At 40.6% G+C, this 27,807-nt stretch overlaps 1 protein-coding gene across 15 annotated transcripts in view; it reads left to right on the plus strand.

The window, feature by feature from the left end:
* The window catches only part of ENOX1 (ecto-NOX disulfide-thiol exchanger 1), a 563,146-nt gene that overhangs the window by 349,321 nt on the left and 186,018 nt on the right, over positions 1 to 27,807 (plus strand). For all 15 annotated transcript variants that reach the window (XM_082701321.1, XM_082701317.1, XM_082701322.1 and 12 more), the window contains 2 exons: positions 912 to 1,055; positions 1,890 to 2,027. In XM_082701321.1, the coding sequence (XP_082557447.1) occupies positions 912 to 1,055; positions 1,890 to 2,027 (282 nt within the window). The remainder of the gene's footprint in view (positions 1 to 911; positions 1,056 to 1,889; positions 2,028 to 27,807) is intronic.

Below are 27,807 nucleotides of genomic sequence, written 5' to 3' on the forward strand. Positions count from 1 at the left end.
TATGTAGGTATGAATGCTGTGGTTTTGCATCTTTAAGGATGGAGAGAAGGCGTAGCATTTTATAAATAGTGTGCAATAAAGGCACCCTTTCCTTTGCAGCTTTATTAAATGTTTTATTGATACTTGTTTTTATTATAAAAGTGCTATGAAAAGTGTAATAAAAATACAGGCGTGTGTGTGTGTGTGTGTGTGTGTGTGTGTGTTTTGTGAGAATTTAGGGAAAATTCAGACCAAACAAACTGTAGCCTGTTCACTTTATCTCCATAGAACTAAAAGAAACAACTGCGTTTCCTTTGCTGCCCCAACATCCTCTCGGTCTTCTTTTATGCACTGCCTGCCATTCTTTCCTTTTGCCTTTCCTGGCTATTGTAATTTGGGTGCACTCCTTTACCAGCCTCAAGGTAAAGAGCTTCATGCCTTTCTCTTCTCCTTCCCTGCTTTTTTTTCCCCCTGTCTGAATACATTTCACAGACGGCCGACTGTCTTCCAAAATAACAACATCAATTAATTTTTTAACTTAAAAAAAAAATCATCTTTAGCCCTAAGTCTGCCCTCTGCATTGATGTGGAGTGTGTGGAAGAGGCTGTACCGGGGCTGATAAGCCCTGTCTGTGATGTCTCTTCAGGAGGAGGCAAGGCCCTAGCTGCTCACTGGTGCCTGGGGCTGCCTATCCAGCAGCGCGGCTCCCCAGGGAACTGACGGCTGACCCCCACACCCGGAGCTGTGAACCCAGACAGGAGCAGGCTGCTGGGGCACGGGAAGTAGCCCCTGCGCTCGGCCCATGCCCGTGACTCTGTGATGGAAACTTGCCCCTTGCCATTCTCTGTTTTTCCCTAAACTGCAGTTCTCTTCTCTAGGGCTCCCTCAGGTCCCCATCATGATCACTCACCACACTGCTTTCCCTTTTGCAGAATCCGATGACCTCCGTGGGGACCCTGCACTCAGCCATCAGAGCGCTCCTGCTGCCCAGGATGGTCCTGCTTCAGTAGTAGATGCTGGTGGCCTTGAAAGCATCACCCGGTGTCCCCAGCAGCTTCCTCAGATGATGGCTGCAGGTAAACGTCGCGGGCAGCTGGCACAGGACACAAGCAAGGCCTTTTGAGTTAGTGGAAAACTGGCCTGGTTGCGAACTTGTGCGTTGACCCAGGAACCTTGGATCTTTAAAGAAACCAGGTCGTGGAGCTAGTGTACGTTAAGAAGCATTCAGTCAAATGGCACATATTTTGTTGAGGGTTTTTTTTTTTTTAACTCTGCTATTTGTTTTTAATATTATTTATTTGCTTGTTTTGCTGAAAGTCTGACCTTAGAAGAAATATTTTGAAAGACACTTTTAGGCAGACACCTGCATTTTCTTAACATTAGGGAAAGAATACGTTACAAGGTAACACTAATGAATTCAGTTAGGATCAGCTTGGCTAGTTGACAACTGTTTCTAAAGATTCTCTTAATTAGTCAGAAGGTGTGCCTGCTCCAGAATCCTACTCAGAAGCAGATGATTGCATTTATTTTTAATCTACTAAGCCAATCGACTTGTTTTAACCAAAGGAGTAAGCCTGCTTTGCCTCTCAACCTTGGAACTTAACTAGTGTTTTTTCACTGAGAGAAAGAAGCAGTTCTTCAGTTTGCTTTCATTTTGTTTTTCCAGGAGTCCTTTCTTAATGGCATGCTGTGGATAATACAAACTACATGTCATTAAGTTTCCTCCCAGAATGTATTCGGAAACTCTTTATGTTTACGTCTGGAGAAAACATTGCCGTAGATTACCGCGCTTTATTTTTGTGTGGTTTGGGAATGTGCTAAATGAAGTCTCCCTTCTCCAGAAACGTGCTCTCCTTTAAGACAAACACTCTCTCGCCTTGTTGACTGGAAGTCACTGTTTCTTCCCACAGCAGCCGATGGTTTGGGGAGTATAGCGATAGACACCACGCAGCTCAACATGTCCGTGACAGATCCCACAGCCTGGGCCACCGCCATGAATAACCTGGGCATGGTTCCTGTGGGGCTGCCTGGACAGCAGCTCGTGTCCGGTAAGCTTGGGCTTGAAGGGACTTGGCGGCAGTGCCAGAGGGTGGGGGTGACAGGGGCCCAGTCATCTCCCTCACACGCAAGTGTTGAGCAGAGTCGGTGATTTATGATGGGGGCATGTTTGGCAGGTTGTGCTGGAGGTTCTTCTCATCACCTCGCTCTCCTGCCGAAGAGCTATTCTCAGAAGAAAAAGGCCCTAGGCGGTGTGTAACCTTCATAGCATTGCAGTTTCGAGTTCACATTTTAAACTGCTACATAGAAGAGCTAACATTCGCTTTCTAATTCGCAAAACTCTTTCACATTATGCCATTTGATTCATCTTTTTGAAGCAAGTAGGTATTGTGGTTTATTGATTGATTGAATGATTGATTAATGTTCCCATTTAAAAGACAGGGAAACAAAGGACAAGCCTTTAGTTGGCTTTTCCAGCACTGAAGTAGCAGAACTAGAAACCCAACTCAACAGACTCCATAGTCTACATTTTTTCCCATCACACTTAGGAATCATAATAAAATGCATTAAATAAGGAAAACGTTTAGAAATGTCACAAAGTAGAAGGCCAGTTAAAAAATTTCACCCGTTAATTTAATACATGTTTATTGAGGATTTTCCAAGTGCCCTGTAAAAGTACATTCAGAAACAGAATATATATATTTATTAATTATATTAAGTATAAATTAATGTATATTTAAAGTCAACAGATTAAAATTAATTTTTATTTTAAAATTTTAATTTTTAAATCAAAAATTTTTAAATTAATAATTATATGTGTGTGTGTTTGTGTGTGTGTATACATATATATATACACATTTGAGGACCATGTCTCCCTAAATTGCAAAACACAGAAAAAAAAGAAAAAAAAATTGCACAAAATCAATGTGTAGAACCAGGTGTTAAGTAGTGGTGTAGGCTAATAATGTAGTACTTTCCAGAAAGATGAACTACTGGGGCTCTAAGAGAAGATATTATCAGGGAGGTAGGACTTGAGCTGTCTGACAAGTTACATAAAATTCTCAGTATTCACTCACTCACTCATTGGTTCATTCAGCAAGTATTTATTGAGTTACTGTCCCAGTGCAGGGTGAGGGGGTGGGGGAGTTCCAGCTGTAAATCAAGCAGGTGTGGTCCCTCCCTCCTAGAATTTGCAATGGAAAGGTAACAGTTATTATGTTATGGTCATTGTTTTAATGTCAGAAGAACAATTCACTTTTGCCCATCGAGTTAGATGAGGGTAGATGGTGCACATCAGGTAGAAACCAACAGCTTTTGGAGAGGTCATTTCTACACCCACGGACTTGTGTATTTTGTACTGAGTTGACCAAGCATCTGTTGGTTGAGCTATTCTCAGAAGAAAATTTTAATTTGCTACGTAGAAGAGCTATGTAACTCTTCTATGTAGTTAGTTGTTGTAGTTGGTTGTTGTAGCTTTTTAATAATGTCCATAGATAGAAATTCTAAACTAGTTATAGTAAATTACATGTGTGTATACTTATAGGTATTTACATATGGCTTATTTTTTTATATAATAAGATATAATGTTTTCATTTAGTAAGAAAGAACATGAGAGAAGACAGGAGGTAGGGGAAAGTGGGAAACAGAAAAAGGGAAGTCAAAGATTGAGTTGCAGGGGCGCCTGGGTGTCTCAGTCACTTAAGCGTCACTGGGTTTTGGCTCAGATCTTGATCTCAGGGTCCTGAGATCAAGGCCACATTGGGCTCTGAGCTAAGTGGGGAGCTTGCTTAAAGATTCTCTCTCTCTCTCTGCCACTCTCCCAACTTGCAGGTGTGCGCACTCTCTCCCTCTCTCTCTGTAAAATTAAAAGAAGAAAAATTAAGTTACAAAGCATTGTACTTAGGATATTTATAAAATTCCTCAAAATATTATAAAATTCACGTGGAAGGGGTGCCTGGATGGCTCAGTGGGTTAAGCCTCTGCCTTCAGCTCAGGTCATGATCCCAGGGTCCTGGGATCGAGTCCCACATCAGGCTTTCTGCTCAGCAGGGAGCCTGCTTCCTCCTCTCTCTCTGCCTGCCTCTCTGCCTACTTGTGATCTCTGTCTGTCAAATAAATAAATAAAATCTTTAAAAAAAATTCACGTAGAAGGGAGGATTAGTCTAGTGCATGACATGTATGTATGGACGTAAGGGACATTTTCCATGATTTGGACATGTGTTTATCCAGACCCCTTTTCCCTAAAGCTTAACCCAGACAGATACTTCCCTCTACTGACTGACAGCAAAGATTTGTATTTTTCCACCCAAATTTTCCCATTTGCCTAATTGAAATATTCATCTAGCAGAAATGACTCGTCTCCACCTCCCACTTCTCTCCGAAAATGTTGTGCGACTTCCAGAGTAAGCCTCAACCTCAATAATTCATTATTTTTTCTTATGATTTTGAGTCTTCTGACATTTTAACCATGACCAATTTATGATTTTCCCAGCAACTTACCATGAAAAGAATTACAGCCCTGCTCGTTATAGAAGATTTACCGTATCTGCCCTGAATTACGTTCTCTATCTCCTGTATTAGCCAGCCTGCTTTAAACTGTTTTTGAGCCTTTCAGGGTCTTCCTGGGTGCCCCTTCATCAGGTCCGCATTCCGCCAGTAGAACAGCACTTTGCTTTGTTCCCAGAGCTGCCGGCTGACTCTGTCACAGGGTCGGGATCGCTTTTATTTACTTCGTGTGTATGTATTCTCTTCCAGTCTTCTTTCCACCCAAATGGTTTAATCATATGAAGTGCAAGCTATTCAAGGATGCATTTTTAGTAACACCTTTTCCTAAATTACTTTTCCATGTTATTGCTTTATGTTTAAGAAATTTAGTCCATTGAAGGAATCTCCAATTTATTTAACCATGCTACTGTTTCTATGTAGACTGTTTCCATTGCTTTACTCTTCCTAGCCAAGTTTCTTTGGAGAACTTAATCTCTTCAAGCATGTGGAAACATTTTACCTTTCCTGAGAAATGATAATTATATCTACTTCATGGGATTGTTGTGAGATTTTAATATGATTACTTACATGCAATAACTGCATAGTACCTACGCAGGTAACTATATTAACTATTAACTTATTCCTTCCCTTTGCTCTTTTAAAAAAAAAAATATTACATGAACATTTCTATGCATAGGGCTTTTTAGCAATTAGAATTATTGCCCTTGAATAGATTCCTCTGTGTTGAACTAGTAGGTGACCAGAAATGAGTATTTTGAAGTGAAATACTGGACAATTAATTTCCAAAATATATGTGTATTTAATATTTATTTGCTAACTTGATATGTAAAGATGGCATCCTATTATTTGATCTTAAATTCTTTGTAATAACTATCCTTTGTAAATTATTTTATAACTATCCTTTGTAAATTATTTACTTTCCCTCCCTATCTCCTATTCCTGTTTCCTCCTTTGTAAATAGATGATTTTCACACCATATCCATTTATCACACAGAGCTCTTGGTGGAGATTTTTGTTTGTTTGTTTTGTTTTGTTTTTGGTCATTAACAATTAAGCATTTTAATCTTGGAATTCATATCTCCTAAAAAATACGTATCTAGTCTGTTTTTGGCCCCTTAATGCTGTTTTTTTTTTAAATAGGTTTAACTTTTCCTTGATGAGTTCTTTATTGCATTTCTAACTACAGAAATGCTTGGCCCAGGCTGGAAGTTAATAGGTATTCCCAGTTTTCTGTGTCTCCATTGGTTTACTTCTTTCTTTGATCAGACCTTCCGTTATGTGTATTTTAATCTACTCGTGAAGTATCTGCTCTGTACTACTGATCTGTGTTTGTCCAAGCACCACATTGCTTCAGCTCTGAGAGCTCGATCGAGTATTTATATGACCGACCTTGTGCTTTGTTACCGTACCCCATTCCTTTCCTGCTCATTCCTTTCCACACGGCTACAGCCAGCGCTCGTCTCACAGTCCGCTTGGGGACACCTCTGAAAGTGTTCAGCGTGTGAGACAGAATGTGAAACACGGGCCCCACGGTCTCAGAAGGGGCTTAAAGATGATTTAGTGTGGCCTGCCTCCCAAGACATCTCAGCTGAATTCTCTCTGACAGGGTTATGGAGACACTGGATTTTATGAGCACCTGGCCTTCTCCCAAAGTTTCTGATATTTCTAAATGAGCAACCCGTCTTTCCATATTGGTTGAAACCAAATTGATACTCAGTCCATGCCTTACTATTCCTTGTGCTTATTAAGGAACTAAGATTATCAGCAAAGGAAGGCACACCTTTTTTCATGTCCTCTGATTTTATCAGAAGGGTTTCCTAGGAGATCAGATCACTTACTGCCCTTGTCTCATCGTGCCTTTCTAATGTGCTATTGTTACTCCCACAGAGACCCCTTCTCCATTTTCCTTTCCTCACATGGGCCCACCATGATTCCATTCCCTCTCAGAAACTTCCCTACTTACCCTCTTCTTACCAAGTGCTGCTTATCATTACATTGAATTGGTTTCTTTGGTCCAGAACATACCATTATGTTGTTTTACCCCAGCCTTAAATCCCATACTTCAGTGTCTTGGTTTATGTATAACATAACGTTTACCTCCCTGTGTTATTGTTCCATGTTTATTTTATTCCCCATACTTTTTAGTTTTGTGAAACTTCTCATTTTTGTGCATTTCAATACTTCGTACATTGATAGAAATCTAGATTTTTCTAAAGTAATTTGTTAGAACATCGGTGCCACACGGCTATTAGGTAGAGTGGATGTCCTGGAAGTATTTACCGGGCCCAAAGAGCCATGGCAAATTCAGGGCTTAAAACAGATAGGTTGCTTTCTTTGTGAGTTTCCTCAAAGCCTTTACTATCCTAAGGTGCAAAGTATAGTTTCAAAGAGTAGTATCTAATACATAGGCTTCCCAAAACTTAATTTAGCCTTAAAACAAAAACAAAAACAAAAACAAAAACTGTTGTTCTCTCATGAGATGCTAGACTAGCCATGTAACCCAGATTTTTCCCATCAGCTGGGGAGATCCTTTCCCACTACCGTCCTTCTCTCTATGTCATTTATGATCTCTGCCTACGACCTAGTTTACAGTGTTGTTTATGTTTTCACCGAACAGTGCTACTGCCTCCTCTCAAGTTGCAAAATAATTGACTTGTGGTCGGGAGTTTGCCTGAAGCCTTCTTCCCAGTTTTCTATGCTGTGTGTCACTTTCCAAGAGCCCCCCACCACGGGTGTCATCAGCCGAAACCCCGAACATCAGATCGTGAGCTTTGACGCCATCTGTGTGCGCGGCTGCTCCCTTCCAATCCACACTGGCTTCTTCTCCAAAGTTACAGTCATCAACTGGAAAAGTCAAAAAAGTGGCAGCTGCAGCCCCAGGCTTTAAGTTTTTTCCCCAGGCCTGTGTGAGAATTGGTAGTACTTCCTGCATATTCTCTGGCCGTGAGATTATACCTTGCTTGTCTCTAAACTTTTTGAAGTTTTCTTTCCTAATTACAAATTCTTTCGCAAGATAGAAAATGAAAACAAAAGAGGACTCTGAGCAGCATCTTTTAAAGAGCCTGGCTACTATATATGAGCTCTCTGTGTCCCCACAATCACGCCTGGGTCAGGGGGTGTCACCACTCATCTATGAAGGAACTAAAGAAAGGAAGTTTGCCGGTTTGAGTGTTATTTTTGTTTTCAGAAAACAAGTATGTGGGACAGTTTGTCATTGGACAGGCCGTCTGAATGCCTCTCCTTAGCTGTTACTGACTTTGATTGACATACCCCAAATTTCTTGGCATGCCATTTGTTGTATTTTGAATACGTGTTCCAAAAAGGCATCCCACTTCCCTATTAGCTGCAGAAACACTATCTGCAAGGTAGTGTCACCTGCCTTAGCAGGGATTACCTTGGAGCCAATAAAAGATGTCTTCCCTCTTACAAGGATCTGTGAACACACAGAATTGTCCCTCAGCTCACACCTTGCTGCTGCTTCTTCAGAAGCTCTCGTGTTTCACCATCACTGCTTCCGTTCCTGCCCTCTGAGATGAGACGAGCTTTGAAACTCATGGGGAGGCCGGGATGGGCCACAGCCTCCCCTCTATCCTTGCCTTCTCCTCTTCCATTCACGCAGGCTTCCGCTCATTTTCATTCTTCTCCGCCCTCTCCAAAGATTTTTTTCTCGTTTCCTTCTCGGGTTGTTTAATCCTCCCAGGAACACCTTGATCCTCTTTAGTATGCTCAGATATGAGAAGGCATGTGCTAAATCCTTTCATCTCCCGGAGCATCGCTCTTAACTGGGATTTATTGAGCCAGACATTGTGCCGAATGCTGGGAATATGAGACATAGACATTCAGAGCCTAGCAGGAGAAACAGAGAAGAGTAAATAAGCTAATACAAATCAACATGATGAGTGGTTCTGCCACTAGCAGATAAAGGGGGCTACAGGATGTCACCGAAGAGTGTTAAGCAGGGAGTAGCGTGATTAAAGTTGCATTTTTACAGAGAACTTTTGTTAAGTCCTTCAGAGAATGGATGGAGAGTGGAAATGTAGGTGGCAGGGAGGTGGGACGGAGGGCTGTAGCGGTTACTCAGATAAGAGATAATGACGGCAATCAATAATAATCATGGCAGTGGAGATGGAGAGAACTGCAGGGCCCCAGGAGACGTTTAACTCTAGAAACAATAGGAACTGATGACTGAGTCCTCATAGAATGTAAAGGGAGTGAGGAATCAACCATGACTCCTTGGTGTCTAGCTTCGGAAATTGTGTAAATGCTGGGGTCATTGGCTGTGATGGAGAAGGCTGGAAGAGAAGTTGAGGGGGGAAGATGGTAAGATTCTTTCTGCATGTGTTGAGTTTGAAGAACCGTCAGATCTCAGGGTCTAGGGTTCATGAGAGACGGGGTGGTGGGGATGTGCTTTCTGCAGTCCTGGTCCATGGATGGTCACTGACTCCCTTCTCCCCCCAGGCTTGCTTTTGCTGTACAATTCTAAATAAGCCCTCAGCGGCTCAGGCAAGTGTCAGTCTGACCCACAACTGAGTCTCCAAATATCCATTTCATCTGCTTCCTCTCCTGACCCACTGAATTCCTGCCCATCGGTGGGCTCCAAAGTCTGGAAAGAGAGAAGCAGTGAGAGATTTAAAACACAATAAGCTAAGAATCTATGCCTGAAACCATCCCATCAGCTTACAGAGATGCTCAGATGGGCTTTCTGTCAGTAAACCATCCCACATACTTGTTTTTAAGATGAAAGTAACACTCCAACCAGCAAGCTTCCTTTCTTTAGCCCCTTCCCTTGTTAACGGTGGCCCTTTCTGACCACAGGCGTGATGAAGGGGATCCAGACAGCCTGGTGCACAGGGGCCGGGATCTTGAAAGGTTGATGTGCAGAGTCTTCTTTAGCTCTTATTTTCCATCTTGCTGAAAGATTTTTCATTATCAAATGTCAGAAAACAAAGAGGTCCTCAACTTGTGTTTCACGATTTATGCCCCTGATCTCATGTATTCTTGACAGCTCAGTTACACATCCCACAGTTACTTACCCTTTTCTCCCCAGGACATTAGGACAGTACATCGGTATATTCATTCATTCTCCACAGTGTTACAGAAGGTTCAAAAATGTACAACATATTGTACAAGCCCCTAGAGAAACAGCAGTTTGCACGACAGACAGGTGACCCTCCTGTGCAGCATTCATATTTCGAAAGAAGCAGATGTTGTTCAAACAACTGTGTAAGGGATTGTTTCATTACAACAGTGAAATGTTACAAAAGCGCGATGGGGAGCCCAACTTGGCTTGGAGGTATTGTAGGGGGTGTGCAGAGAAGTTCCTCTGAAGAAGGAATATTTGGGCTAAGCACCCAAGGATGAATGAGAGTTTACAGGTAGCAGGAGGGAAGAACAGGAAGAGAAGGGGGATCTGAGAAGATGAGAAATTCTAGAAGTATAAAATGCACCATGCAAAGGCCTGAAGCAGGAGGAGTTTGGCCACTGCAAGGATGTGAACGTGGGATAATGTATGCCGGTAGGAGGGGGTGGCTGAGATGGGGTGGGGTTGGCAGGTTGGCTGGCAAGAGAGGTGTCTGGCATACATCCAGAAGTGGCTGGGAGTCCAGAAAACAAGCCAGGTAGATAGCCTGGATATAACCCAGCTGAGCACCTCCCATGCGTTCGGCATTGCTGTAGGCGCTGGGGGTACACGTGGCTGTCCTTCCGGAGCTCTCATCCCAGTGCTCCATACATGACGTGTGCGTCTACAGTATTTCTGGAGATGAGAGAATTTGTAGCAAGTTGTTTCCAAAAAATATTTGCTTCTTCCTGTGCTGTGTGCTATATAAGGTAATTGGCATCACTTAAAACAAATCAAGGCTTGTCCTCAAATAACTCTCCACAAGTAACAACAACCTGTATCCTTGTTGGCTAGAGATGTTATAAAATGAAAACCCTTTTCAGATGCTTGCCTAACGTGATCTAGTCATTTGAAATACAGTCATTTTTCCCTTCCGTGCAATGAAGCACATGAATTTACTTGCTTTATAGATTGACTTCTGAATTATGAATGTGTAATTTTGTTCTTCCTGTGTAGACCACAACAAATGTATTTTTAAACAATTTTATACTAGTTTCCATCTCTTGATTAGCCTTGTCTTTACTTGGTCTTTCGTACTCTGGTGTATGTGTTACTCAACTTATCCAACTAGCCTTTTGAACTACACTAGTCACTTTCTTACTCGCTAGACCAAAATTAGAAAAAATATTTTGAAATAACTGAATGTACTTACATATGTATAGATAAATTAAATGTATGCATATTACATACAAGTATGTAATGTGTATATATGCATATACATTAGAAACACAAACATTCTCTGATTTTCTTGGTTTCCTTTTCTTCCTCTGGAATAGAGACGCTTTTGTATCTTTAACAGCAACAGGAGCTAAAGGGAAATATTTGCATTCCATAATGGAAAATTGATTGTATGCTGCCCCCTTAGTAGACATTCTAATGCAACTGGAAACAGGAAGAAAAATCAAACTTAAATTCCTATTTTAAAATTAATTTATATGTTCCTATCCAGTGTGCACACATGCGTGCGCGCGCATACACACATATCACCATATATTGGATTTTTGTTTTGAGTTAATGTCAAGGCCTTTTATGTGTCAATATGGAGTAATTCTGTAGTGACTTCTCCTCAACTATATCTTGTTTCCTCTTATTTCCTTTTACTGTTCTGCAGCCTTATCATTTACTATGTGCTATATACCACATTGTTGAGTGGTAGATATATTGCATTGTGCACTTATATAACTAGGCTATCATTTATCTAATAGACTGTGCTAGGCTGTACCTTTATATGGGCAAGAACCACATCTAGTTCATCTTTGTGTTTCTTCTATCATCAAACACGGAGCCGGGGGCTCCGTAACCAAACTGTGGAACAAAAGTATGGTTTGATTCATGTATGTAAATAACTCCATAAAGATGTGTAAATTTTGCAAAAGTCACTTTTTTCCTGGCCTTTACACTGTTCTAAAGTATAACTTTCATGTTTTTAATCATGGTCAGATATGAAGGGGAGCTACAACCATCAGCTCCCTTATTTGACATCTGTGATTTATTTTTCCCGTGACTGAGCATTCTCTTCCCCATTATTTCTTTTTTCTTCTTTTTAAAGACTGTGTCTTCCCTGTCTCTCCTTATCATGTGTATATTTTAATTTGCCATCTTGTACACATGGAGTATATGATAGCTGTTCTAGTGCACTTATCTGCTAATTCTGTTATCTGCGAGGTTTCTAAGTGTCTTTCTGTTGGTCCTCATGATGGGTCATATTTTTCTTCTTCTTTGCATGCCTAGTAATTTTTTATTGGATGCCAGACATTGTGATTTTACAATGTGAGGAGCTGAACTATTATTATTATTATTTTTGGTATCCCTTTAACTGTTTTTGAGATTTGTTCTGGGATGCCATTAAATTCCTTAGAAACAGTTTAATTCTTTCAAGACTTGCTTTTATGCCTGGATAGGTGGATTGGCAGCCTTTCAATAGACTAGAAATAATTCTGTCCCACTTGTGAGGCAGAACAGTTCTATAAATTGTGAAGTAGTATATTGCAAAGTTTCTCCTCTCTGGCTATGGGAAATTCAGTCTGTCTTCAGTCCTTCTGTAAGCTTTAGAAACAGTTCCACCTGCTCCTTTCCCATTGTCTTTGCCTCAGTCTTGGTACGTCATTCACACACCTGATCAATACTCAGCCAAAGACTTGAAGGGAACCCTCTGAAGATTTTCAGAGCTAGCTCTCTAGTCAGCACCTTCCTCTGCAGGGCTCTTCCCTGTTGTTTGCAGGTGATGTGGCCTCCTGAACCCTGAACTAAGGTACATCTCAGACTCTGTTTGAGTTTCTCTTTCTTGGGTTAACTTCGAGAAACTTTCTAGACAGTAGACTGGGACAATCACAACTTTTACTTACCTTTCTCCCCTCTCTCAATAATCACTGTTCTGTACTTGGTCTTGTCCAGTGGCCAGAAACTGTCATTTCTTGTACTTTGTCTGACTTTTAAGTTGCTTGAGGCAGGAGGATAAATTCTATCCTTGTTACTTCTTCATAGCTGGAGGCAGAAGTTTTCAGACGAAGTATTTCAAAAAAATGTGTGTGTTCTTTAGGGATATAACAGTATAAATCCAAGGCTATGGGGTAAGTGACTTGTTCTAGGAATGCTAAAAAAAGGGGATAATAAACCCACCAACTACTGAGCACATAATACGTACCAAACACTCTAAATATCGCTTCATTTAATCCTCTGCTAGCAAAATATTATTATCCCCGAGATTGAGGGATGTTAATTAACTTACCCAAAGTTATTCAGGTGGACGGAGACTGTGCTGGAGTTGAAATCCTGGTCTGTGTACCTAATCTGTTTCTACTATGTGAAGATTTAGAGGAAAATGACTGAAGCAAAGCCTAGATTTTTGCCTCAGGCCTGCCCTATCTTTACATTTTTACTTTTTTTAAAAAAGTTATTTATTTATTTTATATATAGAGGGAGTGTTCACACAAGAGAGAATAGAGGCAGGAATGGGGGATGGGGAGAATCTCAGGCAGACTCTCCTCTGAACTTGGAACCCAACTTGGGACTTGATCCCAGGACCTTGAGATCATGACCTGAGCTGAAATCAAGAGCCAGACGCTTAACTGACTGAGCCACTAAGGTGGCCTTACACTTTTATATTTAAAAATAAATATCTTACTTGGAAAGATATCATTTGGGGGAAAAGGGAAGTAGTCATCATAGACAGTTTTTATATTACAGTGAAATTAAAAGGAGAGCAGTTATTTAATTTTTATGCTTCTCAATCATCTTTATTGTACTTAAAATCCAGAGATTTCCATTAAGCCTCATGAGTTTAGGACTTGGAGTCTAGTGCTCTCAAATCTGTACAAAAGTAAGAATAACTTAATAACATAAAATGGATTGCTATGAATAAGACCAGGTGGTGACCTTCCTCTAGTTAATGTCAGTAAGTAAGATGATCATAAATATGGGGAAAATATATATTGATTTCAGTCTAAAGATACGTCAGAAAGTTTTCCCAAAAAGACAAGGGACTGTGAACTTCTCAGTGATAACACAGATCAGATTGACTTGGGTTAACTTAAATCTTCCTTCTTTGGGAAGTAGAGAGTCCAGAGCAGGTGGGAGCTGGGCCACACAGTCCTACAAAGTTGGGGTAAAGCACTGAAAATGGGGATGGAAGGAGCTGATGAGGGCAAACAGGGGTTTGGAAGAGTTGGAAGGTATGAAGGACAAAAGGGCATTAGCCAGTAACAGCAATAAATAGGGTCCCTTGCCATGATATCTGCAAAAGAAGAATTATTTTCCCTGGAAACTGATGAGCAGTCTCTGCAAGAGGCAGAGGGTGGCTTTAGAGCCTGAGGTCCTGGGTTTGAGTCTAGGCTCTTTTCCTTGGGCAGGTCACATTTAACTTCCCTGAGTTTGTTTGTCTATAAAGAGGGATGTAATTGTATCAACATCAGAGAATTGTAGCAGCTTCCAGATTCTGGTGATGTAAGGTGTGGGACATATTGGAGGGATCCAGATGGGTTAGATTCCTTGCCCCTTACTGGAGAGCAGTTAGGGAAGAGCAGGGTAGGGGAGAAGAGTGCCTTTGGATGACTCTGAATTTTAATGGGTTGAAATAGGAAGACTTGGCCCCTACGGGGGGAAAAAAAAATGGTCCCCATGTCCTGACTTTTCAAATCCTGTCCTAGGAGCAATGACAACCTCTTTCCTCTACAAGCCATGTGGAGGCTCCCACATGCCCCCAGAACACAACCACAAATTGTAGCTCTAAGATAGTATTACTCAGAGGATTTTCCACTGATCGCCTGTGTCAGTATTTCCTAGACTGTAGATTTCTGGCCAATTTCAGCCCTTCTGGAACATGAGGCCCTGGAAACTACAAATGAAAATCTGAGAACACAGCTGTTTGAAGCACTTCAGGGTCTAGGCTAGTGGGAAAAGGAAAAAACAAAACAAAACAACTTCTTTTGGCCTAGAAATAGGCGGGGAAACTTGTTTGATGCTACATTTCTGTGGTCTCTTAACTATAATGCAATTTTACAACTGAAATTTTTTCGTAAAAGTCGCCAAGACTAAAAGTACCTAAACGGAACCTGCAGATCCAAATTTAAAAGTCCTATATTGAGTATCCACTATGCTCAAGCACTGTGTATAATCTCATTTAATCAGGTTTTAGCTTGCAAAAGCTTTCTTGGGCATGGAAACACACATCCTTGGACTATAATAAACTGTATTTTCCTCTTTGTCAGGGGCATTTGCTCAGATCATAGAAGTCACAGTTTTGACCTTGAAGTTTTACTTCAGAAAGTTTATGCCTGTGGGACAAAGGGATACTTTATTCTAAAGGGGAAGGAGAAATATTATAGTCTTCAAGTTTACTATGTGTTCCAACCATGAGGGCATCTTTAAAGAACTATCCCTCCGCTCCCTGGATGGGACTCTTGTGACCTCCATCAGTTAATGCCTCCTAGTCATTTATTCTATCTCAGCAGGAAAAATAGGCCTCAGCACTCTAATGTGAGGCAACTAAAGTCTCCACAGGGGACCCTCACGCAGAGTGAATCATTGCTGACGAGGTTCTAACCAGAGACATTTTTATGAGCTGTGCAATCACTCAAAAATGCTCATTTTATATTTTCAAAACTCAGTGGCCTCTATCTTGGAAACCATGTATTTGAGAACATCTTTTTGAATTTGTTCATCCCCAGCTGTGAGAAAATACTGCCTAGTCACGGGTAGGAAAAAAGCAATTTAAAGAAATAATAGAGGAAGACGATGATTTCATCCTTGCCTGGATCTCTGTGTCATCCTTGTCGGGACCGAGCCAGGGGAGAGGACAGCCGTAGCCTCTGCAGAGGCAAAGGAGGGGAGCCCAGGGCACAGCAGGCCGTGACTGGCTGGAGAAGACCAAGATGGGCAATCAGGGACAGAAAAAGCAACCAGAATCATCTGGGAAATAGAGTGCCAGGGCCCTGAAGACGTGGTGTTACTCTTCCTCTCTTCTGTCCCGTGCTGGTTAGGCAACCATGAGCCTGTTGCACGGATTTTGAGAGACTCGTTATCCCCACCTGTCACAGGAGGGGATCCGGGCGCGTCCTTAATGCTCTGAAATCCCATGCCTTGGGAAAATCCCCAAAATCAAGAGCACAAGATATTAATATGCACAATGCTAGAGTGACGAGCATCCAGTTAATATCTCGAGGAGATAAAGCAAGACAACTTTTAACAGGAACCACAGGAAGAGTATCTCTATAATTAAGGTAATCTTTTTCGGTGGTGGTGGTGTTTTTTGTTTTGTTTGTTTGTGTATTCTTTAATGGATCTGGAGAGCGCCTGCAGAGTTAATCACACAGACTACCCCTTGAGTAATGTAGGAGAATCATTGTAAGGAACTTCGGTATTTCTAGTCTTTGAAGAAAGAAGGTACAAGAGAGGGGAGGACGTACCCCTAGCAGTTTCGTGGTCTTTGACATAGCTGTGGTGACCGCCGAGTAGCCGGTAACTGAAGGCAGACATGAAGGTGAGGAGGAATGGGCATTCTCTTCAATTGGAGCATCTCCAGCCTGCCTAGGAAGTGTGTGAGGTGCCTCCTATCAGACATTTTCCTCTCAGTGGAAGGGCATGGCTAAAGACCACCTGAAATCCAAAATGGGTGGTCTTGTTTGTTTTTATTTGTCTTTGCTAATCTGATCTATGAAATTGTAGTTCTTTGCAGAAAACTGGGGGACTTTGTAAAAATATGAGTAAGAAGGAATCAGAAATGCGCACTTTCTCACCTACCTTTCTCTTTGCAAAGCTGTGGCTATTCTCGGGAGTGTGTGCTCCAACCGAGGAAAGAGCCCGTGTGGCATCTGTGCCATGCTTTGCTCAGTCTGTGTGTGATGGATCCTTCTTGGAATGAGTAAATGAAGTATTCTGTTTTAACTGGCCTCCTGCTGGGCTCCATGCTTGGGAAGGAAATGTAAATAAGGCCAAGCTCATTCCAATCGTGTTAATGAGAACATGGAGACAAGACTAGGGGCAAAATAACTGAAATGAGGATAATTTAAAATGTATTGTAATATGGTGGCCACTGGATGGGAAGGAAGGTGATAGCACCAACTCAGTCGAAAGAAGAGTCCAGAGCTAGAAAGGACTTAAATAGTAATATATCACTCTGGTATTTAGTGTTTCATTTTCTGAGAGACTTCAGATATAATATTTCTTTTCGGCTATAATATTGAGCTCTGCAGTGGCCAGTGTGTCTCATACTACTCCTGTACTGGTGGCAGACATTGCTAACACGTTTGTCAGCACCCTTTTTCCTGCTGAAAGGGGATGTGTCCTTAGGTCCCAGCATAGCTCTCCAAGCAGCCAACACCAGTGTAAACGTGAAGGAGTCCTTCTGCGAACACTGGACCTTTCATTTTATGGATGAGGAGCTAGAGGTCCAGAGAAGGTTTAGTGAAGTTCTACAGGACAATTTATCCTGATTATTCTCACCACTGTTGATTGGCTTGAGAGGAGCACCTCAGGGACTCTCGCCCGTTCCCCTTCCATGCACGATGAAGAGCGTGCCAGGTTTGGGAGAGCCCTCATACTTTTCACTGAATGAAATTGACTGGTTATAAGGGGAAACAGGGAAGGTCTAACCTTGGCTGCTTATGCGGAAGATTTAACGGGAAGACTTAATGGTTTTCATCATTTACTATAACAATTGTGTGTATTTAAAGGAAAAGACTATTAATAATTCCATATGACAACTGAGATACGGATGAAATTAATGAACCATGCTATTTCTTCGCATTTATAATCAGTGTCCTTAACTTCTCCTTCTTTCATTTCTCATTCTCGTTACTTTCTTTTCCCTGTGAGACCATGCTCAGTCGTCCGTCCTTTCGTTACACTCTCGTCTGTCCATCCACCCATCCGTCCATTCATCCCTTCTTCCCTCCTGTCTTTGCCTCCTCTCTCCCCCTCTTTTCTCTACCCTCCCCTTCTTCCCTGCCTTCTCTCCTTCCATACTTGTTGATCACCTTTCACTATGAGAACTAAAGTTATCTCTGCCTCATGGAGCTCTTGGTTTGACGGTGGAGATAGATAACAGACATGTTAATATGGTTATAAGATGCAACTTGTAACATCGTTCTGAGGAAATAGTAGGATGCCACAATTTTGATTGAGCGCAAAGGGGGAGTCCACTGTGGATCTTAACATGATCAGTAGGAGTTACTCTGTAGAGACAAAACTCAAGCTAAGACATTGAGGAGGAGAAGGAGCTGGCTCTGGAAAAGGATGGAAGAGTGTCCAAGAGGATGCTAAAGGCAGAAAGAGCTTGACTTGCTTGAAGAACTGCTTTAGGGCCAGTTTAGTGGAAGGGCTGGAGATGTTATGAGAGGTGTGATGGGGTTCATGGCCCTGTGGGTCCTGAGAAAGTGTTCAAACTTAGTTCTAAGATTAACTGTAGGTCACTCATTCATTCACTCACTCAACAGAGGGATTCTGTGATTGAATTTAATGTTAAAAGAGGAAGGATCAGGCTGCTTTGGGTGGCTCAGTCAGTTAAGTGTCTGCCTTTAACTCAGGTCATGATTCCAGGGTCCTGGGATCAAATCCTGCATCTGGCTCCCTGCTCAGTGGAGAAGGGGCCTCTTCCCTTCTGCACCTCACCTCTGCTTGCGCTCTCTCTCACTCTTGCAAATAAATAAAATCTTAAAAAGAGAGAGAAAGGACCCATAACAGGGTGGAAGTGGGAAAAAGGGAGTCATCAAGAAGGCAGCACAAGTCTGTGCCCAGACATGGGTGTGGTTTTGAGTAGTGGGGCACTAACAAGGTTGGAGAGGTGAGAACAGATCTGTGATATATTGTTGAGGTCGAGCCCTTAGGATTTGGTGATTAAATGAGAGAAGAATGAGAGAGAAAGGGGAATCAAGATGAACTGCATGTTTTTAGCTTGAGTAATGGGGTAATTGGTCATGGCATTTCACGAAACAAGAAAAACACAGGAGAAGCAAATACAGGGAATCAGACATGGGGATTTATCCATCTCAGGGTTGTGCTCTCATGAGAAATCTAAGTGGTGAAGTGGAGGAGGCATAAGGACATGTGTGTCTTCTGTGAGAGACACATGTGCCAACATATACACACACCAAGGTATCTGTGTCATCAGCATGTAGAATGTTCTACACCATGGATATGAGGGAATTGGCAAGAGAACAGAGGAAAGGGGGGGTGCAGGAGCTGGCTTAGACGTTTACAGATACTTTAATGATACTTTAAGGGTCAGGTGAGGTGATGCTTAGGGAGGTCCCGTGCAAAGCCAAACACAAAGAAAATAGATTATTATGAGTAATAATACCTTCATGATATTAATGGATTCACTGTTTGTCATTTTTGTTCCATATTTAAATTTGGACTATTAAACCCCCTTCAAAAAACAATGAAAGAGAGGGGAAGGAAGGAAGAAAAAATAATGATAAATGAAAGGTTAAAAACATATGGTCAACTCTTTGAAGATGTTTGTCTAGAAAGGAAGCAGGTAAATTGAGAGGTACTTGGGTGGGGCGCAGACATGGGCTCAAGAGAAAATGAAGACAAACTGATGGGACATGACGATACACTTTTGGAAATGGTCCCTCTGACAGAAAGGAGTATGGAGAGAAGTAAGTGTAAACAAAGAATCCCAAACCTGATTTGGGTAAAGCTTTCCTGTCCATGGTACACATAGTGAGGCCATAGTGTAGAAAGAGAGTGAGCTCTTGGTCTCGGATCAAATAAGGAGCCACTGAGAGAGGAAGGGTTTTAAAACTCAAAATGAAATATATTATTGATCGACACAGTCTTATACTTGCCAAAATCTTGTATACAATTGCTGAATCTTTGCAGACATTTCCCTTGATAAATAAGAGAACACTCATACGTGTCCACAGAAGCCAGTATTGGGCACGGCCATCTGGTGCAGCCCCACTGCTCCCTGTTGAGGAACCTCTCCTCCGAAGACTTAAGTTTCCATGTCTAAATTTCATTTATTTGCCTTGATTTCATCTCTTTGTGCTGTAACTTACTCTAAATATTGATTTTGGTTAATTAATTGATTATTGATTATTGGGGAAACTGAAGTCCATACATGGCTTTTGGAAAGGAGGAAAGTTATTATTTCTCCTGCCATGAAAACGTAATGCCTCCCCTCCTTATTGGAACCTGCTGTCCAAATACACGCCACACTCCTGAATAATAGGGCTCTCCCAGGCCTCGCCTTCTTTTAAGCATTCACACTGTATCTTATATTTGCATGTCGTTAGTTTTGCTTGTTTTTGCCAGGTCACAGGCTAGGTCAGAGGACAAACAAATCGCCTCTCTCTCTCCCCACCTCCCCCTCTGCCCTCCCCCACCCCACTTCCAGAATGTAGTGTAGAGCAATGGTATTTGTTACCCTGCAGGAAAGATTAGGCTGGACTGACCATTATTTCCCCCAGACCCTAGTGGTTTGCCTCCATGAAATGCAGTTCCACACCTGAAGAGAGATTTTCACCTAAGCAACACGACTGCATTTAGCCTTGTGAAATTCCTACCATGGGCATCACGGAAAACTAGTAAAAGATTTGACTTTTTCTTGTTAGGCATATGAACTCAGGGCCAGTAAGGGTAAGTCTCTTAACCTCTGTGGCCTTCCGTTTCCCTGTTAGAAAACCAGCCTATTGATAATATCGATTGCACTAATCTTTCTTCCAGGGATCAAGTGTGTGGTATATTGTGACATTTAAAACCGGAAATTAAGAGTTGCCTCAGGGTTCATAAAGTTCTTTACACACTTTAAATATTTTAACCATCTAATCATTCACCTTCTCAAAGTTTCTAGAACTAATTCAGGGGAATGTATATTGAAAATTTTGATATTGTCAAATTGTCTCCTTCATAAGCTGAATCCATATTACCCTCATCCCCATAGTGGGTATTTTTAAATGGGTTTAATCCTTCTACCTCAATGGGTGAAAAATGACCTCACACATCTCTTCGCAGTGCTTTGACTACTCTGTTGGTAGTCTTTGAGCTAGCTGTTCCCAATTTGCAAATTGTGCGGATAACTCCACTGTTGAGTATCTTTGAGTCTTGATTTCCCACTTGGAATGTTTCCTTAAGATCGATTTCCAGTGAACAGGTGATATGGTCATTTCATTTGCTCTTGAGACATCACAAAATTACCTTCAAAAGAGTTTTGCAATTTATATTCAGTACATATTTATGTATACAATATATATTCAGAGATGCCTCAATGTTTTGATTTTAGCCTCCTTGCTCACTCTGGGTGTTACTGAAAGTATTTTTGCTAATTTAGTAAAAGTGAAAGATGTTGACTTTTTATTGCCCAGGAACCATAATTTAAAGGGCCTCCTGATGGTCCTATAGCCAGATGGAAGCCTGGCAGTGACACCAGAGATTTATTTTCTGTTCTTTCACCTGCTGGTTAATAATTAGGCAATATTTCCATGCCCACAGTTGGATCAGATTGAACTGTTCTTGCTGAGCTGTTAATGATTCAGAAACACCTTCCCCTGCCTCCCCACCTACCTAAATTCTACCAACTTCTTTGAGGGCCCTTCAAGTCCCATGTCATCCAAATAGGCTTCCCCGATAGCTCTGGCCAAAGTCAGTGATGCCCTTTCCCACCTACCCCAAGGCCCTCATTGCTCTTCTCATATGGCGTGACCCCAAACTGTCGTTAATTTGTTTCCATTACTGGCTTTGCTTTTAAGATTTTGTAAAATCATACACTCCACCTGCGAGGCGGTGTTCACACTATGCCCTTTCTCTCCAGGACGCTTTTTTTTTTTTTTTTTTTTTGTAAGGAGACACTTCCTAAAAGAACAGTGAGACCTAATTAATATTATCGGTTGTACTGAACTGAATTCACTCCAAACGGATTTCACTCCAAAAGGTAACGTAGTATAGGCCATTCCTAGGACTCTCCACAGGCAGATCAACGTCACCATTATACTTTGCTTTCAGACATTACTGTCTTTATGCCATTCTGGTTGGTTTTTTCGGTAACTTTCCTTCATGGTCTCTCCTTGTTTAGTCTTTCAGCATATTCCAGTGAACAGGATTAGTTTCTCCTCCCACAAAATACCGTAAGCACGCTCACCCAGTGGGTTGAATTTCTTCTCTGTTTGGATCATGTCTCTTAAGCGACACCAATCCACTCGAACCTGGCAGCCTTCATTGTTATTATTGACTCCGTCTCTAATGTTGGCATTTTCCAGCTCTGCTATTTTCAGAATATACCTGTTCATGTCATTCATGTGTCTTTTGTCAGTAATCTCTGGTTTCACTGACATACTGAGTTTCTGCGGCTAGGGAAGAGCTTCCACCCACCTATGGCTAACTTTGCCTCCCTAGCTTAAAATACTTCCAAATCATGGATGTTCAATTTTACCCCCATACCATGACGTCTCAGCCTGATTGTCTGGTATTAACCCTCACCTAATGTTCAAAAGCACCTGTGTGTGTGTGTGTGTGTGTGTGTGTGTATATGTTTGTATATACGTGTGTATATATATGGGTATATATTTTTATAGTATATCTGGTTCTAGATCTGTGTTTATATAGTTGTGTATAAGGATGTGCATACATATGTATATATATGTGTGTCTGTATATCTTCTAGCAATTAGAACAGAATTAAAACTATTTACAGAGGTATTCACATCTTTCTCTTTAACCTTTAAAACACTTCTGAATGATCATTCAAGCAGAAAGTCAATAGGCATAAAAGATAGTGATTATCTAGTTGAATAGCAGGGATGAGGAGGCCCTTGGGACATTGTTCAAAAGCATGATTTGTCCCCTGCCGTTGATCATATCTCTTCAGCATAATCCTTGCCCACCAGGCTCCACCAACACTGGCCTCTTTTTTATACCCGGAACTTGCTAAGCTTGTTCTTGCTCTTGGGGCTTTGCTCTCCCCATCTCCCTGCCCAGAACCTCCCCACCTAGACTTTCCCACTTCTCACAACCCAGCTGCTTGTTGTTAGAAGCTCACATCAAAAGTCACGTTTGGGGACGCCTGGGTGGCTCAGTTGGTTGGACGACTGCCTTCGGCTCAGGTCATGATCCTGGAGTTCTAGAATCAAGTCCCTCATTGCGCTCCCAGCTCCACGGGGAGTCTGCTTTTCCCTCTGATCTTCTCCTTGCTCGTGCTCTCTCTCACTCTCTCTTTCTCAAATAAATAAATAAAATCTTCAAAAAAAAAAAAAAAGTCACGTTTGCACAGAGACCTTCCTTGACCTTCCAAGTGGCTTCCCCCCTTCTCTCCCACCCCAGGGTAACCCTTACATCCCTACCCTGGCATTTACCACTCCAAGGAAGTAACTTCTTTCCTTAAGGCTTGTTTATGTACAATTGACTCCCGCTAGGAGGCGAGCTTCCTGGAAAGGAGGCAGCAAGTCTGTCTTGCTCCAAGTTGTGTCTCTGGTTCTTAAAACACGGCCTGGCACACAGAAAACACTAAATAATATATGATGGGGGGAAGAAAAGCATCAATGGAGTATTAGCCTGAGAGGACTCTCAAACTCTCATATGGTTTTCTTCTCCTGCTCCTAATTCACTGGGGTTTACTTTTTAACAGTCTAGCTTTTTAAAGGTGCTGCCCAAGCTTTTTCTCGAGTTAATGTTATCAGGGCAAGTTTTGATATCTGAACTCTAATTCCTAGTAGGAATTATAAAGCTTATTATGAAAAGCTACTGCAAAGAATTAACGAAAATGTGTTAAAATCAGTTCTAAACATTTTAAGGGAAAACCTTGAAGAATTTCTATTTACTAAAATGAGCGATGATGAATCACTAAATTCTACTCCTGAAACTAATATTACACTATATGTTAACTAACTAGAATTTAAATAAAAAAATAAAACAAAGTAAGTGAAATTTCAATGTTCATTTCCCAAAACAAATCACCAAGACACCATGTTCTTGTACTATTTAATTCAAAATGCCTACAAGTAATTTTATTTCTATTTTTTTAACTATCCAAACAAAAAGCTAAAAATTTTACTTCTAAGTCAACAATGGGTGATGAGAAATGATTTATTAATATCATTCTTTGGTGAACCTTAGTTTCAATCAGTTTTTACCAGTTTTAGATTTATTGAGTAGGAAACAGCTAGTAAGCATAGCATTTGCTTGGGAAAAATAATATGTTAATATAGTAATGTAATTTGTGTTCCCTTCATTCTTTTATCAGAGAAGAGTCTACCAGTGCTGAACTACACTTAAGAGTTCTAAAAATTATTTTCTATAGAGTTAAATTTTCTGGTAGGTCTACCTGACCAATTTTAAATAATTCTCTTGGGAAAACAACAACACTGCTACAAAGAAATTTCATGCATCATCAGCATGTCTTGGAAATGACAATTACAATCACAATGTAATGTGAATCCTGACTCACCCATTTCCCATCAAAGATAGAGTTAAAAGGGAAAATAGAACTTGGAAAGTAGAGAGGAAAATTTTAATACATTATAGCATAAAGATGAAAAAAATTGTTGCAATTTCAAAGAACAGAAATAACCACTACTTATATCAATGTATTTCCTTCCAGTCGCCTTTCTGCAAATGTAAAAACAAATGTGTTTAATTCTAAAAATTTGGATTATCACTTTTTCTTACCAGTAGGGGGAAAAGATACAATTTTCTCACATCAGTAAATATTCTTTGGATGCAAAATAATTGACTTAGCCACACATATTTTTGGTCTGCTCCTCAAATCCTTGCTAAACCTGCTATTATGTTTTGAATCTTTGTTAATGAGATGGGTAAATAAATGTATCTGGATTTATTTTAACCTTTTCAAGTCTTTTCTTTTTCTTTTCTTTTTTTTTTTTTTTTTTTTTTGAGTATTGTTGACTTCTATGTTAGTTTCAGGTATACAACTGAGTGGTTTGACAGTGTCTATATTATGCTATGTTCATGGGAATAGCTACAATCTGTCCCATTACATCATTATTACAATATCATTGACTGTATTCTTTATGCTCTGCTTTTTATTCCTGTGACTTACTTATTCCATAACTGGAAGCCTGTATCTCCCACTTCCTGTCACACATTTTACCTACCCTCAACCCCCTCACCTCTGACAACCGTCAGTTTGCTCTCTGTATTTATAGTTCTAATTCTGCTTTTTATTGTTCTATTCATGTTTTTTTAAGATTCCACATATGAGTGGAATCATATGATATTTGTCTTTCTCCGTCTGACTTATTTTTAGCTTAATACCCTCTAGGTTCATCCATGTTATCTCAAACAGCACAATCTCATCCTTTTTATGGCTGTGTGTGTAATAGTCCATTGTGTATATGTACCAGTTTTTCTTTCTCCATTTGTTTATTGATGGACACTTAGGTTGCTTCCATGTCTTAGCTATTGTAAATAATGCCGCAATAAACATAGGGGTACCTATATCTTTTCAAATTAGTGTTTTAACTTCTCCCTGGGTAAATATGCAATAGTGGAATTGTTGGATCATTTGGTATTTTTATTTTTAACTTCTTGAGAAACTTCCATACTGTTTTCTACAGTGGCTGTGACAATTTACATTCATACCGGTGGTGCATGAGGGCTCCTTTTCCCCACATCCTTGGCAGCACTGATTATTTCTTATCGTCTTGATTTTAGCCATTCTCATAGGTGTGAGATGATATCTCACTGTGGTTTTGATTTTATTCCCTTGATGATGAGTGATGTTGAGCATCCTATCACATATCTGTTGGCCATTTATGTGTCTTCTTTGGAAAAATGTCTACTCCGCTCCTCTGTCCTTTTTTTTAAATCAGATTGTTTGGGGTTTTTTGTTGTTGTTGTTGAGCTGTATAAATTGTATGTTAGCATCTAAATTGCATATATAATTTTGGATATTAACCCCTTATCAGATATATCATTTGCAAATATTTTCTCCCATTTAGTATGTTGTCTTTTTGTTTTCTTGATGGTTTCCTATACTGTGCAAAAGCTTTTTATTTTGATATAGCCCCAATCATTTATTTTGCTTTCCCTTGCCTTAGAAGACATATCTAGAAAAATGTTGCTTTGGCTGATATCAGAGAAACTACTGCCTGGGTTCTCTTCTAGGATTGTTACGGTTTCAGATATCACGTTTAGGGTTTTAAACTGTTTTGAGTTTATTTTTGTGTGTGGTGCTAGAAAGTAGTACAATTTCATTATTTTATATATAGCTGTCTTGTTTTTCCAGCACCATTTACTGAAAAAACTGTTACCCATTGTGTATTCTTACCTCCTTTGTAAAACTAATAGATTAATTGATCATATAAGTTCAGGTTTATTTCTGGGCTTTCTGTTCCATAGATCTATCTGTTTTTGTGCCAGCACCATACTCTTCTGATCACTACAGCTTTGTAAGATAACTTGAAATCTGGAATTGCGATGCCTCCAGACGTATTTGTTCTAAACTTTGCTTTGGCTCTTTGAGCTTATTTGTAGTTCCATAAAGATTTTAGTATTATTTGCTTCAGTTTTGTGAAAAATGCTGTTGGCATTTTGATTGGGATTGCACTGAATCTGTGGATTGCTTTGGGTAGTAGGGACATTGTACCAATGTTTGCTCTTCAAGTTCATAAGCTAGGAACATCTATTTGCTTGTGTCCTCTTCAATTTCTTTCATCAGCGTTTTACAGTTTTCAGAATATAGGTCTTATACCTCCTGGTTAAGTTTATTCATAGGTATGCTATTCTTTTTGGTGAAATTATAAATGGAATTGTTTTCTTAATTTCTCTTTCTGTGACTTCATTGGTAGAGTATAGAAAAGAACCTTTTCAAATCTTAAATGGCCATATCTCTTTTTTTGTGTGAATTCCCTGTTTCGTTTCGTTTCTTTTCTCTTTGTCTTTTTCTAAGCTCCACCAAAGAGGAGCTTTAACTCACAACCCTGAAATTAAGACCTGAGCTGAGATGAAGAGTTGGACATTTAATTGACTGAGCCACCCAGGGCCCCCTTTCTGTTTATTTTCTATTGAAACATTCTTTTTTTGTTGTTTCCTTTTTGACTTTTTAAGGTCCTTTATATACTGAAGATTTTGTCCATTATACGTTGTATATTTTGGGACTATTTTTAGTAGTAATGGTTTGAGTTTAATTTAGATTACCATGCTTTTACAGAATTATTACTTCACCTAAAAGTTAATTATAAGTTTTATTTCAAAATTGATCCTAAGAATACTCTGATAGTTATGAGCCTATTGATATTATGAGATGAAATTTTCTCCTTCTTATAATTACTTTTTAATTTTTATTCATAAACTATTGCAAATGTTTGTGAGAGTGTGCTCATTTAAGCAGCCTTCAGACACTCTCTCCCTCCCACCTAAGAAGCAGGGACACTTACTCTAGCTCTTCATGCCACAGACTCTTCCAACCTCTGTAAGGTCTTGGTGCTAACAAGCCACACATTTCTTTTCTCTACACTTTCTGCAATAATACCCTTTTCTGAGGAAGGGAGCACTGAACAGCCTCATTTGAATTATAGTACTAGGTAGGAACCAAGGAAAAACCAGGAAAAACTTGATTATCATTTCAAGTAGATTCTGCTGACATGCTGAGATGACCCAGTGATAGTGATTGTTATCTCCCTGTTCAGGTATGACAAGGAAACTATGTTTCTCCCAGTAGTACTTAAGACTATGGTCCTTTTAATGATTTCAAAAAGCCTGGGTGCTTTGGGGAACGCCACCTCCTGACAGACATGTTTTCCTCCTGAATGCCTTTGCTCAGAATATACCAGCACTTTCTGGATCGAAAAGTGAAGCTGCTTGGGAGAGAGGAAAATCCATGGGCTAAGGGCCAGATGGCTGTGTGCAGAAATGTTCTCCCCAGCTGTGTGAATGGAAGCCAGTTATTTGACTTTGTGGACCTCAGTTTTCTGGTCTGGAAAGTGGGAATTCTGTCATCTACATCATGGGGTTGTTGTTGGAATTAATGAGATAGTGTATGCGATGCCCTTTATACATTGCCCTCTATGCAGAAGCACTCAGTGAGGGGTGGCATTAGGTAGTTATTATTTGATACTCTGGGCTTGCCCAGTCCTCTGTCCCGGAAGATTTTGCTGCACCCGTGGAAGAAGCACTTCTCTTTCTTATTCCTCCTGTGCTTGCAGGAGCGGGCAGCTTGGAGGTGCTACTGTCATCTGTTCTCCCCAGCCACTATCGTGTCGGCAAATCTGTGTTAATAATAATTGTTGCTTCCTTCTGTGGTGTCTGTGCCAG

Source organism: Mustela nivalis, assembly GCF_964662115.1.
Source record: "Mustela nivalis genome assembly, chromosome: 15".
Lineage (NCBI taxonomy): Eukaryota > Metazoa > Chordata > Mammalia > Carnivora > Mustelidae > Mustela > Mustela nivalis.